Source organism: Zalophus californianus, chromosome 3, assembly GCF_009762305.2.
Source record: "Zalophus californianus isolate mZalCal1 chromosome 3, mZalCal1.pri.v2, whole genome shotgun sequence".
Classification (NCBI taxonomy): Eukaryota; Metazoa; Chordata; class Mammalia; order Carnivora; family Otariidae; genus Zalophus; species Zalophus californianus.
In genome coordinates this window covers 186,227,316-186,241,829 of record NC_045597.1, presented here as the reverse complement: position 1 = coordinate 186,241,829, position 14,514 = coordinate 186,227,316, and the positions used below count along the sequence as shown (strand labels likewise).

Genomic DNA, 14,514 nt, shown 5'->3' with positions numbered 1-14,514 from the left:
CTATTCTTGCCAAGGGTCTTAGGTGACAAGAGGCCAGGTTTGAACCAATAGAGTCTGAGTTTTCCTCCAAATATGAAGTCAGTGACTTTGGATAAAAACGTGAAAAGCAAGTAGGCAGAGTCTCTCTTTCTTCCATAGGAATAGAGTTGCAGCTGAACCCATGGCTGCTCACTACAGATTATATTTCTTGGCCTCACTGGCAGCTAGCTCTGGCCATATGACCAAGTTTCGAGCAATAGGTTGTGAGCAGAAGACTCTGGATCTTTCCATTAGAAGAAATTGATAGGTGATTTCCCGGCCTGTTTTCCCCATTCCCACTGGTTGGGAGACAATGGCAACCAGACTAGCTTTTTTGGACCCAGAGAGGGACACTGTGTGTTGAGGAAGGCAGTTTCTTCCTTCCCTTTCTGGACTGTTTGATGAAAGAGAAATAAATTATATAGTTTAAATGACTGTATTTCGGGCTCTCTTTGTTACAACTTAGCCTGTACTTGAAACGATTCATTATTTATGAAGCCAGTTGGAGATTTCAGGGGTGCAGCAAAGACGGGTCTGGCAGGAAGATCAGGGTTACATTAAGTGCACAGGTGTGAATTCTCAGACTTTTACCTTTTTGGAGACTGCTTTTTTTATGTATAGATCTTCTCTTTTTCCCTTCAAACAGAAAAGAAAATAAGCTTTACATGTCAGTGACCTTCAAGTATTTTAAAGTCTTCATTCCACTTTTGTAGTGCTAAATCTCCAGCTACCAATACATCATCTTGGTTGTCATAACACTGAAAACAAAAATAGCAACAAAAACAACCTATATTTATGCTAGTCATTTACAGTATATTTTTACCTACTGACATGAGATTTTCTCATTCACAATAAGGAAAATGCAAAAGGCAGATGAAACCAGGCAGGAGCTGACAGAGAGGAGGGGGACCGTCAGAAGGGTCAAGGAAAAGTAGATGTCAGAAATCACAAGAATATGTCCTGGAATTTAGGAGTTTGCCTTGAAAAGCTGAAGCTATCATCCATGTTTATAACAGCAAGAACTTAAGTATGAAGTAGGAAAAAAAAAACCATCGGAGAAATGAAGACAAATTTAGCAGGGATAAAAGAGTTTAGATGTTTCAGAAATTAAAGTGAAGGACATAGATTTATAAAAAAGGAACCAGGAAGTTTAGAACAATTAAGAAAGATTAGAAAGAAAATAATCAATGGAAGATAGTGAACAAGTCAACATATTTCCTAAAGAAGAAAATCAAAATAAGAGATAAATTCGAGAATAAAGTTTCTGAAATATAACAAAAAATTGAATATACCTAAGTACATATATTTTCACCCTAAAGCATAGAAAATTGACTCCAAACCGTCAACCCTGAGATATATTCAAGCAAATTTAGTGGACTTTAAAGATAAAGAAAGGATGGAATGAGCAGTCGAGATAAAAAATGTCAAGTCATTTTCAAGGGAGGGGGATCTTACTGGCTATAGAATTTTCTACAGTAACCCTTAATGCCACAGGAAAGTGGAGAAAAATCTACAAGATGCTTCTACAAATAGTGAGTAAGTTATTTTTCAAATATAAAAAATAAAACCAAATACTTTTGAACAGGAAAATTCTGGGAGTGTTGTTCCTATGAGTAATTATTGAGTACACTACTTGAAGATCCACCTCAGCAAACCAAGACAAGACTGGAAAAATTTTAGTGAAAAGGATTGAAATAAAAGTGGGGATGAGGTGACAGACTGGGATGTTAAACATACATGCCCTGACAATATAGAAATGGTGTAATAACAAAAAAATGTGTGAGGACGGGGGACATACGGGTGGTAGAGCAAGATCATTGTCTGTTGGACTGACAGCATGTTATTTGGACAAATCAAGGAGTAATATCAAGCACATTTAAGAGCTGAAAGATACACATAAAGGTAACATCATGATGGATCTAGAGAGTATAATGCTAAGTGAAATAAATCAAAAACAAATACCATACGATTTCACTCCTTTGTGGAATTTAAGAAACAAACAAAGAACAAAGGAAAAAAGAGACAAACCAAAAACTGACTCTCAACAACGGAGAACAAACAGATGGTTACCAAAGAGGAGGTACGTGGCGGGGTAGGTGAATTAGGTGAAGGGAATTACGAGTACGCTTATCCTGATGAGCACTGAGTAATGTAGAGAATTGTTGAATCACTGTATTGTACACCTGAAACTAATATAACAGTGTATGTCAACTATGCTGGAGTTAAAAAAAAAACAACAACTATTTGATACCAAAAATTAAAAAAGTAACATTATGATCCAAACTTGGGTGGGAGAGGAAAGAGTGGAGGAGGAATAGGACATATGCTAAATTTGTCAATTTTGGGGGTAGGAAATTAATAGGTACTATCTAAAGAGAGAGTATATAAAAGTCATTTTAAGAGTAATCACTCTTAAAATGAACAAAAAATACAAACATTTCTAAATATCAGAAGTATATACTTACTCCCAACCAGTGAACATAGGAGAAATGAATACAATTCAACCCTTCTTTTCTTTTAAGGGAAAGACCCAGAAGTGGCTCACATTTCTTCAGCTCAAAGTCTATTGGCCAGAACTTAGTCACAAGGCCAGGGCAGGCCACAGGGAAGATTGAGAGGTTTAATCTAGTTAGGTATCCATGTACCCAAATGTAACCACTGGAACAGAGATGCAAACCTTCCTATCAGAAGTACACCCATGCACATAAATGCAGAGAAGACAGAATGCTGAGTGTCAACATTTCCAATATCCAAGACCCCAGAATATATAATATATAATGTATGATATATAATATATAATATAAATTAGTATGACAGAAACAAGACTGCATTTTGGTCCCATCAATAAAAATAAATGGATGTAACTCACTTATTTAAATAAAGAATTTGAGATTGAATTACAGAGTAAACTCCAGCTTTTTTTAGATTTTTTTATTTATTTGTCAGAGAGAAAGAGAGAGTGAGCACAAGCAGGGGGAGCGGCAGGCAGAGGGAGAGGGAGAAGCAGGCTCCCCACTGAGCAGGGAGCCCGATGCAGGGATTGATCCCAGGACCCCGGGATCATGACCTGAGCCAAAGGCAGACGCTTAACCGACTGAGCCACCCAGGCGCCCCTAAACTCCAAACTTTAATCGTATACAGAAGACTCATGGAAAAAGATATTTTACAAATGTTGAAAATAAATGTATAGGCAAAAGTACATTCAGCATACATCAACAAAAAGAAATCAGGGAGTCATGGTCTGAATATCAAAGGAGATGTAATTCAGGCCAAAAAGTTTTAAGCCAGTAGTAATTACGGGAGATACAGCGAAAAATAGGTAGCAGCTACTCCTAGTAGCAACTTTATTTATACCTCTCTCAGTCCATGAGAGGTCAAGTGCACAAAAGGAGGAGCCCCAATTAATACATTTAACAGGGTTGATATGATTAATTCATGTTCAACTCCATGTCCAAAAAATAGGGGATGTACCTTTCTTCCCACTTGGGGCCAAGAGGAAATGTAAATCCAAATTACGGACTATCTAGCAAATAACAGTAATGAAAATATTTCCTATGAGAACCTATGCATTATCTAATTTAAAAAAACACTAATTTTAGAAAGAATGGAAAAAAATACATGCATATGGTCAGTCTTCATTATTCATGGATTCCATATCTGTGAACTCACCCACTTGCTAAAAGTTATCTTTAACCCCCAAATCAATACTCAAGGCAATTTCATGGTCATTCATAGACATGGGCAGAGCAGTGGATCATTCAAGTCACCGATGACACATTTATTTCGTGCTTTTGTTGGTGATTTTGTTGTTTAAAATGTAGTAGTGCTGATGTGCTATCTCATGTTCCAAAAAGGTTGTGGTGTCCCTTATGGAGAAAATCTGTGTGTTAGATAAGCCTTATTCATGTGTTCTAGTGGTGTTGGCTATGAGTTCAAACATCTATGAATTAAGGTATATATTAAACAAGATATCTTTAAATAGAAGCCCTCACAAAAATACAAAGGTGTGTATTGATTAGTATGTTGTGGCCAGAGGCTCACAGGAACAGAACCCTGTATTTCCTCTAGAAGCAATGGTTCAAATTAGCAAATTCTGTGTTTGGGGTGACTTTATAGAATGTATCTACTCCGAATAATGAAAATTGGCCATATATGTACATATATGTGGCTATGTATATATGCGTACAGAAGCAATGTGGTTTCAGAATACATCCACTTTTTTTCATTGTTTTTTTATTTCAAATATTGTACTTTTCTCATTTTTTTCTCAAATATTGTACTTTGCATTCTCAGAATTTATATTTGGTCCTTTTTTATAATTTCTATTTCTTTGTTGATATTTGCTGTTTGGTGAGAAATCATTTTCTTCCTTCTTTACACATGGCTTTATTAAACATGGTTTAAGTAGCTGATTTAAAGTCTTTGCCTAGTAATTCCCATGTCTGGTCTTCCTCGGGTACAGTTTCTATGTTTCCTGAGTATGGAGCCATACTTTGTTGCTTTTTCTGCATGTCAAGTAATTTTCAAGTAATTTTTTCTTAAAAACCTAACATCTTAAAGAACATGTGATAACTCTGGAGATCAGATATCCCCTTTTTCCCAGTTTATTGTCATTGCCGTTGGTTGTTATTCCTGTTGGTTTTGTTGTTTATTTAGTGCTATTTTTCTGAACTAATTCTGTAAAGTCTGTGTATTTTGCCATGTGGTCCCTGAAGTTTCAGCTCAGTCTAGTGGTCAGCTAATGACTGGAAAGAGATTTCCCTAAATAGCTGGAACTTATAAGTCTCCCAGTATTTGTCAAGGGGCTATAGAAGCCTGTGTTCATGCATGCCTTCAACGCACAGCTAGGCAGTTTACAATTCCACCTTAGCTGTCACTTCCTGCTTGCACAGAGCCTCCTGGTTAGCCAGAGGTGACGGCTTTCTTAGGTCTTTCCGGAGCCTGTGCACTTCCCTAGACCTGTGTGTGGTCTTCCAGATGGCCAGGAATATTGGGGACTTTTATATATACATATATATGTATTTATATTTACATACTATATATAACATATTACATACTTATATGTATAAAACTATATATATTAATCTACAGTGTTATATACAAAATACTATATATGTATATTTATATGTATAAAATACAGTTTTATAACTTTATATATTATTTTATGTACTATATAAATATAATATTTTTACAGTTTATATATGTACATATATATTATATAATTTATAGAGATGTTTTGTATATTATATTTAATTATATGTAATTGTCATATTCTGCATATACTTTATTTATAATAAGTTTTATGTATCTGCACATATGACACATTCATATTTATATATTATATATTCTATTTCTCTGTATAAATATATTTCTATGTTATATATTTTTATATTATATATATTTGTATATAATTTAAATTATGTATTTATAAATAAATAAAACATATAAAATATACACTTACATACATGTTGGTGTGTTATATGTGTATTTTCAGAATCTGCCAATTTCTGAATACCTGCACTACTACCAGGTTAGTCTAGTCCAGCAACACCCTTGCCTAGGTCATTACAACAGCCTCCTTACTGATCTCTCATCCCACCCTCCTAAGGTCTATTCTCCATGTGGCTTACAGAGCAATCCTTTAAAAACTTAACTGAGATTATATTGTTCCCTAGCTCAAAAGTCTCCAGTGTCTTTTCCTCTTACTGGGACAAGAATCCAAAGGTTTTTTTTATCATGGCCTATGAGGTCTACATGACCTTAAAAACCACTTTCCACTCACCCCTCATTACATCCCCAGCCAGTAGTGGTCCCCTTCTCATTCCTCGAAAGGTCCCACGTGTCTTGCCTCAGCCTTTGCCCTGAGGTCTTCTCAGCCTCAGCACCATGGATTATTCCTACACCTCATTTGATATCTACTTATGTTTCAGCTTGCCAGTGAGGCTCTCACTAGCCACCCCGTATAAGACGGCATGTTTCTGCTCGTGCTAGGTTGTTGCTCAGTAAGCATCTTTGCTGCAAGCATTTTCAATACAAACATTTTGCTGCCTAACTAACTGGCCATAAGGCAATTTTGCCATGAAAGATAAAATCATGAAAAATAAAAGGATATTTGTTAAAAAGGACATAATGAAACATGAAAAATCAATAACAAAATTCAAAGGACATTGTCGGGCAATTAAAAAATATTTGAATACATTCAAAATGTAAAGTGCAGATTCACGGCAATACTGCACAAGTAACTGATTTTATTTTGTGGATTATACCCAACCACTTGTCTTCAAAGTCTTTTGCTCATAGTATTATACATATTATTTTTGCTTGTTGATTTGTCTCCTTGTTTAGCATTGCATTTTTTTTCCACTAAAATTTCTTCCATCATTAAGAGAGATATCAGTTTCCAAATCCTGGGATGCGTATCTGTAACTGAGCTGTGAAAGCTTTCTACACTGTTGTATATCCTCAGCATATTGTTACATGTCCCTTGACGGATATTCCAAAATTCTGTGGGACATGTGGGCTCAAAGTGTACCACGGTATAGATCATTATGAAGGCTACAATTTTATATAATAGAAAAATATGAGTTCCAAGTCAATGAAGAAATGAAACCAAACTGTCAACCAGTTATTTTTAAACTTTTTATGGCAAAATTTCCTTACAGCCAATTAGTTATGTGGAAAAAAATGTTTGTAGCAAAAATATCTACAGCAAAGATGCTTACAGTGAGAATACCAGACAACTGTCACTCTATGCCTCCATTACTCTTTATTTTCTCCTCACTTGAGCTGAGGTGAGGGGAAGAGCATTTGATATAGTGTCAATATCGAGTGCCAAGGTCCTGAGGCAGAAAACTATTTAGTTTGTTCAAGAAGGCCAGAATGGTGTGTGAAGAAAAAGATGGTAAGAAATAAGTCAAGCAGAGAAAGTCAATTATCATATGGTTTCACTTATTTGTGGAACATAAGGCATAGCACGGAGGACATTAGGAGAAGGAAGGGAAAAATGAAGGGGGGCGGAAATTGGAGGGAGAGATCGAACCACGGGAGACTATGGACTCTGAAAAACAAACGGGGTTTTAGAGGGGAGGGGGGAGAGGGGATGGGTTAGCCTGGTGATGGGTATTAAGGAGGGCACGTACTGCATGGAGCACTGGGTGTTATATGAAAACAGTGGATCATGGAACACTACATCAAAAACTAATGATGTATTGTATGGTGACTAACATAACATAATAAAATTTAAAAAAAAAAGAAATGAGATTTTAACAAACCATAAGGGACTCTTAATCTCAGGAAACAAACTGAGGGTTGCTGGAGTGGAGGGGGGTGGGACGGATGGGGTGGCTGGGTGATGGACACTGGGGAGGGTATGTGCTATGATGAGTGCTGTGAATTGTGTAAGACTGATGAATCACAGACCTGTACCCCTGAAATAAATAATACACTGTATGTTAATAAAAAAAAGAAATGAGATTTTTAAGAGGTAATCAGAGGCATCTAAAATATTATGTATTTATTTATGTATTGTCTATATTACCGCTGCCAGAATGTAAGTTCCATGAGATTTTGTTCACTTCTTTACCCCTATTGGGCAGCTTTGGCAATAGACACTTGTTGAATAAATGAATGAAGATTATAAAAAGAAAACAGAATAAATAAGTAGTGAGATATATCATGTTCATGAATTGGAAGACTCACTATTTTAGAAATGTCAGCTTTTTTTCAGAATTTATCCTAAGCAATTTCAATAAAAATTCAATAGGATTTTCAAGGGAACTCAACAAGTTGCTACCAAAATTTTATGAAAGAGAAAATGTCCAAAAGAGCTAAGGTAATTTTGAAAAAGAAACAAGTTGGAAGAAACTTGCTCGGCCAGATAGCAAGATATCATAAAGTTATAGTACTAGAATGTGCTATGTATTGATGCGGAATTACATAGAGCAATGGATCAGACTAGAAAGCCCCTTAACAAAACCATATAGACGTACAGTAGCGTGAGGCATGCCCTATGTGACCTTATATTGGGGTAATTGGAGAAGCGGGGACAATTGGTTATCCATGTTGGAAAAAAAAAAATCAATTCCAAAAGGATTAAAGATCTAAATGAGAAAAGAAGTAAGAGTGTCTTAGCCTGGTATTCCCAAAAGCAGATTTTGAGATAAGCGTTGTGTTTAGGAAGTTTACTTGTGAAACTGTGTCAAGGATCTGGGGTGGGGAACTGGGAAGAGGCAAAGAGTAGGAGAGAAAGCCAATTGGGTTGGTTGCCACTGTGGTTAACTGGGTCCTGATCCTGTTGGGGATCCTTTGAAGAACTATTTTTAAAAAATTGTTCATGTTAGAAATGGAAGAGAGAGCATTTATTTAAATACTGGATCCTGTCCTTCACTGGTTAAGATGTTCAGTAAAATAGGAAAGGTATGAAAAGGTAACCTGAAAGGTTGCCTCAGGTTATGTCAAGATTTCTTAAAACAAGATTGAAAAGTGCAATCATAAGGGAAAATATAGACAAATTAGATTACACAAAGATCATATCTTCTGTGCATAAAAAACAGGTCAAAGGATAATGTGAAAAAGGCTAGAGGGGATATTTCAGAAATGGGGATCAGGGAAGGCCTCTCTCTGAGGAGGAGCTATCTGAGCTAGGGGGAAAGCATTTTATTAGTGTCAACAGAAAGTGCAAATATCTTGCAGAAACTTACTCCGTTTGTTTGTTCACAGGAGCCAGAGTAACATGTGAGAGCAAGAATGGTAGGGGATGGGATTTAAGAGGTGATCAAGGGCAGCTTGTGTAATGCTTTTCTAGGTTCAGCTGGAAACCATTGGAAGGGTGTAAGCAATTGTGTGGCAGGCTGTTGAGTGAAGAATGAATTATAGGTGGCAAGAATGGAAGCAGAGTGACTGGTTAGGAGGACTCTGCACTATTCCATATGCAAGATGATGGGGCTTGAACTGGGGAAGTGGCAAGGCAGATCAAGAAAGGACAAATTTGATACATAGTTTGAAACCTGATGATGAGTCAGTATGGGGAGTGGCTAGGAAAAGGGAGGAATCAAGCATACCTCTTACATTTTTGGTTCAAGCAGCTGAGTAGATATAGTGCCATTTACTGAGATAAGGATGACTGGTTGTGAGTGACAGGTTTGAGACTGGAATAAAGAAATCTGACATGTCAAATTTGACACACCTATTAGAGCGCAAGCGGAAGTTTGGAGTAAGAGTTTGGGTTTATGATTTGATAGCTCAAGAGAGGGATTAGAGGGGGGGAAATATAATTGGCAATCATTAATGTATTGAAGGAGTTTACAGCTACCAGACTAGATGAAATCCCTAGGGATTCATCCCTAGGGAGAGAGTATAGTTGGAGATGAGGAAAGCATCCAGTCCAAACCCTGGGGCATTCTAATATGTCAATATTAGGAAGTTGAGAAGGGACCACTACCAACAATGCCACCGCTATCAGCACTACCACCACCGTCACCACCACCAAATCACCAGGAAGGAGCTATTAGTGCACCAGGAAGGAGAAGTGGGAGGCTGTGGTGTCCCAAAAGATTAAGAGTGCATTCAGCCACATGGGCTGAAAAGGACCATATTCTCCTAGCTTACTCACCTGATCACACTGATGCCAAAGTCTGCCAGGTGTTAGTAGGTAAGAGGTAGCCAACAACCCTGTCAGAAAGGCCATGATCTGGTGATCACTGCAGGCCACCCTCAGACAAGCCACACCAGCTCCATCCTCTTGACTGGAGAAATCCGCTTGTCAGGGACAGATCACTTCAGATCCCTTCAGGCCCAGGCTCCTGGGAAGAGGTCTGCCTCGCCTTCCATCACTGCTCTCCACACATGCTGCCTCCCCCTGCCTCTCCTGTGAGGCCAGGAGGTCCACCCAGCTATGGTCAATCTTTACAGTCCTCCTGGGAACATGCAGTCCAGAGGTAGCCTCACCTTCATAATGGGATCTACAGAGAACCCTCATTAACCAACAACATTGATTACAACATCACTATCCATAACAAAGAGTCTACAACCAAAAATCACCAATCTTCAAAGAAAGGGACTAGGGGCGCCTGGGTGGCTCAGTCAGTTAAGCCTCCAACTCTTGATTTTGGCTCAGGTCATGATCTCAGGGTTGTGAGATCAAGCTCAGCATGGAGCCTGCTTAAGATTCTCTCCCTTCCTCTCTTTCTGCCCCTCCCCCAACTCATGCACTCGTGCGCGAGAGCTCTCTCTCTCTCTCTAAAAAGAAACCCACACACCAACCTTGTAATTTGTACTTTTCTGACATTTCTTTATCTCTCCCTTTATTTTATTGTGTTTTTCTTTTTTTGCTTTAGGTACATATTTTGTACAATTACATATGTGGATTCAATTTTTCACCAAGAGAATTAATTTATTCATTTAAATTATTCATCCAACATATTCTTGGATGCATCAATATGTAAAAGCTTAACTATTTCTAATGCAGAGTCTTTTCTCACCTGCCAGGTAGCAGGAAGAAGGAATTCCCGTGATGCTAGTACATTTGACCCGGGGCAAGGACAGCTAAAAAAGGAAAACACCCTAAATATTTGGGGTACAACACTGGCCTAACCTTGCAGAATTAGCCCTTCTCTGTTTCATTATCGTGGGGACATACGGAGCCTCTCACCTTGCATTTAATACCCAAGATTTCTGTATTGTGGGGTTATGTCAATAAGCACAAATGTCACTGGGAACCAGTGTTGTGATTACACCGTGAGCCATGCTGCAAACGAGATCCTTGACTCTGCCTCTGGGTTAAACTTAGAGCTTAAAAAAGAAGGGGAGCTCTGGGTTCATCCCCTTAGTCTGTGGAAGTAGGGGTCACTGTGGATTGTCCTGTCATATCCTTCAGGCTGAGCTATGGGGACTTCATCTGCAGCCAACAAGGTTCTACCCAGTCTTAAGCATGAGCATGAGCTTGTTCAGTCTTTCAAGATCTTGACCTATTTACTGAAGCCTTCTATACCCCTGTTTGGGGGAACACTCATATTGCCCTCAAATCTGGCTCTTCCTTCCATTCTGCCAAATTTCTCATGCTACTCCAGTAAGTAATCATGGGGAGTTTTGAAGTCTGCATCTTCACCTAAAATGAGTACTTTGAAGGGAGACTGAGTTTTGGTGGTTGTCAGTATAGATGTGGTCTGATTTACAAGGAAAGAGAAGTTGTGGAAGGGTTGGGAGGTTGCAGTGGGTAAACATAGCAGTGACAAGGGAATATGATGAAACCCATTAGGATGAGGTCTGGTAAATGGAATGTGGATAAAAGAAGGGTCGTCAGTATTTGGAGATAAAAGAAAAAAATACAGAATTGGTAATAATACTTAGCCTGTAAGTAATAATGTGTATATAATATTATTAAGATGTAGTCTTTTTTAAAAAAGGTGTCATTGGGGGCGCCTGGGTGGCTCAGTCGTTAAGCATCTGCCTTCAGCTTAGGTCATGATCCCAGGGTCCTGGGATCGAGCCCTGCATCGGGCTCCCCGCTCCTCGGGAAGACTGCTTCTCTCTCTCCCACTCCCGCTGCTTGTGTTCCCTCTCTTGCTGCACCTCTCTCTGTCAAATAAATAAGTAAAATCTTAAAAAAAAAAAGGTATCATTGGAGTGCCTGGGTGGCTCAGTGGGTTAAGTGTCTGCCTTTGGCTCAGGTCATGATCCCAGGGATGGAACCCCGTCTTGAGCTCCCTGCTCAGCGGGAAGTCTGCTTCTCCCTCTGCCCCTCCCCTCACTTATGTTCTCTCTCTCTCTCAAATAAATAAATAAAATCTTCAATAAAATAAATAAATAAAAACAAAGAAGGTATCATAAGCGTCATCACCTAAACACTGAACAAATCATTCACATTATGTATTTAAGTGAAGACAAGAAAGGAAATCTGAAAATAAAAAACACAGGGGATCTCAAGCTGATTCAGATTTAAGAAATAAGTAGGAAACTATAGGAGAAAAAAAATCTCTATGTACCTATTTTACTGTTTTTAGGTAAAATCCTTTTCAGGCCCTTCTCTATTTTCTGCCAACTATGTGTTTCTGAACTCTATGGGCCTGCATTTCTTATACGGTTGTGTAATGAAATCCAGAAATCAGATTTGCAAAATGTAAGTTTTTATAACTAACAAGGATGGGTGTCTGGGTGGCTCAGTTGGTTAAGTGTCTGCCTTCAGCTCAGGTCATGATCCCAGGGTCTTGGGATGGAGCTCGGAGTCAGACTCCCCCGCTCAGCGGGGAGTCTGCTTCTCCCTCTCCCTCTGCCTCTCCCCAGCTTGTGCTCTTTCTCGTGCTCTCTCAAATAAATAAATAAAAATCTTTATATATGTAAAACTAACAAGGAATTATAGAAAGAGATGGAGGGAAAGTCCCCCTCAACCTATAGCTGTGGAAGGAGAAAGAACATTCTGTACCATAAACTAACATAAAGAATATGATTTGACAAAGCATTAAATTGAGAAATTTCATAAAAAGGTAAGTCTTACTCTCTTGTAAAATATGGATATATGTCTATTAGTAACCATTACCAATTTGTTCTTTTCTCTGTTAATAAAAATTTGTCCTTGGAAGAGTTAATTCGAATGGGTCTTGTAATACTCCCCCAAATTAGAAATTATTACCACTTCGCATGAAAACAGTTCCAAAGTAGCCTTAATTCTGATTGACTGTCTTGATAATTCTTGGGCCTGGCCATCATATTTTTTTAAATTTTATTTTAATTCCAATGTTACACCAGTTTCAGGTGTACAAAATAGTGATTCAACAATTCCATACTGACCATCATATTTTAACTGATATTTGGATCCCTAAACTGTATAAATGCTTATAAGATTTTATATTAAATTAGGAAAAAATCCTTGGCATTCTGAGCTCCTCACATGCAAGTAGGTAATAAAATGACCACAGATTTCCTATTTAAATAAAGATTTTGAGATCGTTGTCTCATTTAAATTCACTCCAGGTATTATGTAATAGGGAAAAAAAGATATTCATAGTAACAAACAAATTTGTACACCACTTAAGACTTTTTCAAAAGTGTAAGAAGATTCTTATTGGAAGAACATTAAATAAGATGTGAATAAGTGGGTAATAGTCTCTGTTCTCCCAAAATGAATCCACATTTTTCAATTCATTTTTTTTTCAAGTTTTTGTTTAAATTCTAGTTAGTTATCATATTGGTAAAACTGGTTTCAGGTATAGAATTTAGTGGCTCATCACTTACATATAACACCCAGTGCATTTCTAATCAGAGATTCCGGTGAATTTGGGAAGGAGGTGGGGGGGATCTTCTTGAGTTGATTCTAAAATTAACCCCCCGTGAGTCATCAGGATGGTGCTACCTTTGAGCTCTCTCTTCTTTTCTGTAGCCTCTTTGATTGCAAAAGAAAATCTAGTATATAGACAGGTGTGTGATTAAAGTGGCAGCTCCAATCACAAGGTAGTAGTGTAGGAAATATTTTTGAAATTCCGACCTCACATAAAAGCAAAGAGGCAAACCCCACGGAATTATAGGTGTAAACATTAAAAATAATCAGGTACTTCAAACATTTGATTCTAGAATCAAATATGGAACAATATCTTTTTAAATCTTCAGCTAGAAATGGCTGTTATAAAAATGATGGGAAACCCAAGAGCCAGAGAGAGAAAAGCTGAAAATTTGACTACCTAAAAATTTATAATGTCTTTAGGACAAAAGAGTCCATTAACAAACCTTAGAGGAAAGCAACAGGGGCGCCTGGGTGGCTCAGTCAGTTAAGCATCTGACTCTTGATTTCTGCTCAGGTCATGATCTCAGGGTGATAAGATCGAGCCCCCAGTAGGGCTCTGTGCTCAGCAGGGAGTCTGCTTGGGATTCTCTCTCTCCCTCCCTCTCCCTCTGCCCCTGTCCCCACTCATGCTTTCTCTGTCTCTAAAATAAATAAATAATCCTAAATTTAAATAAATAAATAAATAAATAAAATAAAAGGAAAGGAAAACAAATGGGACAACATATTAGCAACACATATGGTGAGGGTTTAATGTACATATCAGATAAACTTTTCTATATTCATTCAGCAATTTTCTATATTCATGTACAAAAGTCTAAGAAAAAGAAAAATACCGCAACAGGAAACTTCACAGCACTCTATGACAAAGACTTCAATAAAGAGGAAAAACAAATGACCAATAACAAATGAAAAATGCTCAACCACCCTAAAAATTAAGACTAATGCATGTGAAAGCACCAAATAAGACTTTTTATAGTTCAATTAAAATGTTAAATGTGTTTACTGCTTAGGTATGATATATTAATTTTAAAAAGCAAGAAAAGGAAAAGTATGTATAAAATCACCATATGAAGATATATAAAAATATATCTCAAACTGAGTTAATACATGCATAGAAAAATTCTGGGAAGACATACACCAATGCTTGTAAGAAACATATTTTAAAATCAGAATAAAATATGACATGAAGATACAACCACTTTGGAAAAAAATAGTTACTTTAA

General features: G+C 37.5%; 1 protein-coding gene across 5 annotated transcripts in view; it reads right to left on the bottom strand.

Annotated features, from left to right (window-relative positions):
* SP100 (SP100 nuclear antigen) overlaps window positions 1-14,514 on the bottom strand; it is a 93,235-nt gene that overhangs the window by 28,327 nt on the left and 50,394 nt on the right. For 3 of the 5 annotated variants that reach the window (XM_035726594.1, XM_035726597.1, XM_035726596.1), the window contains exon 18: window positions 610-654. The exons of 1 other annotated variant lie outside the window; for it this stretch is intronic. In XM_035726594.1, coding sequence (XP_035582487.1) covers window positions 610-654 — 45 coding nt within the window. Of the gene's footprint in view, window positions 1-609; window positions 655-9,628; window positions 9,978-14,514 lie in introns of all 5 variants that reach the window. One more of the 5 variants, XR_004819956.1, reaches the window with a different exon arrangement.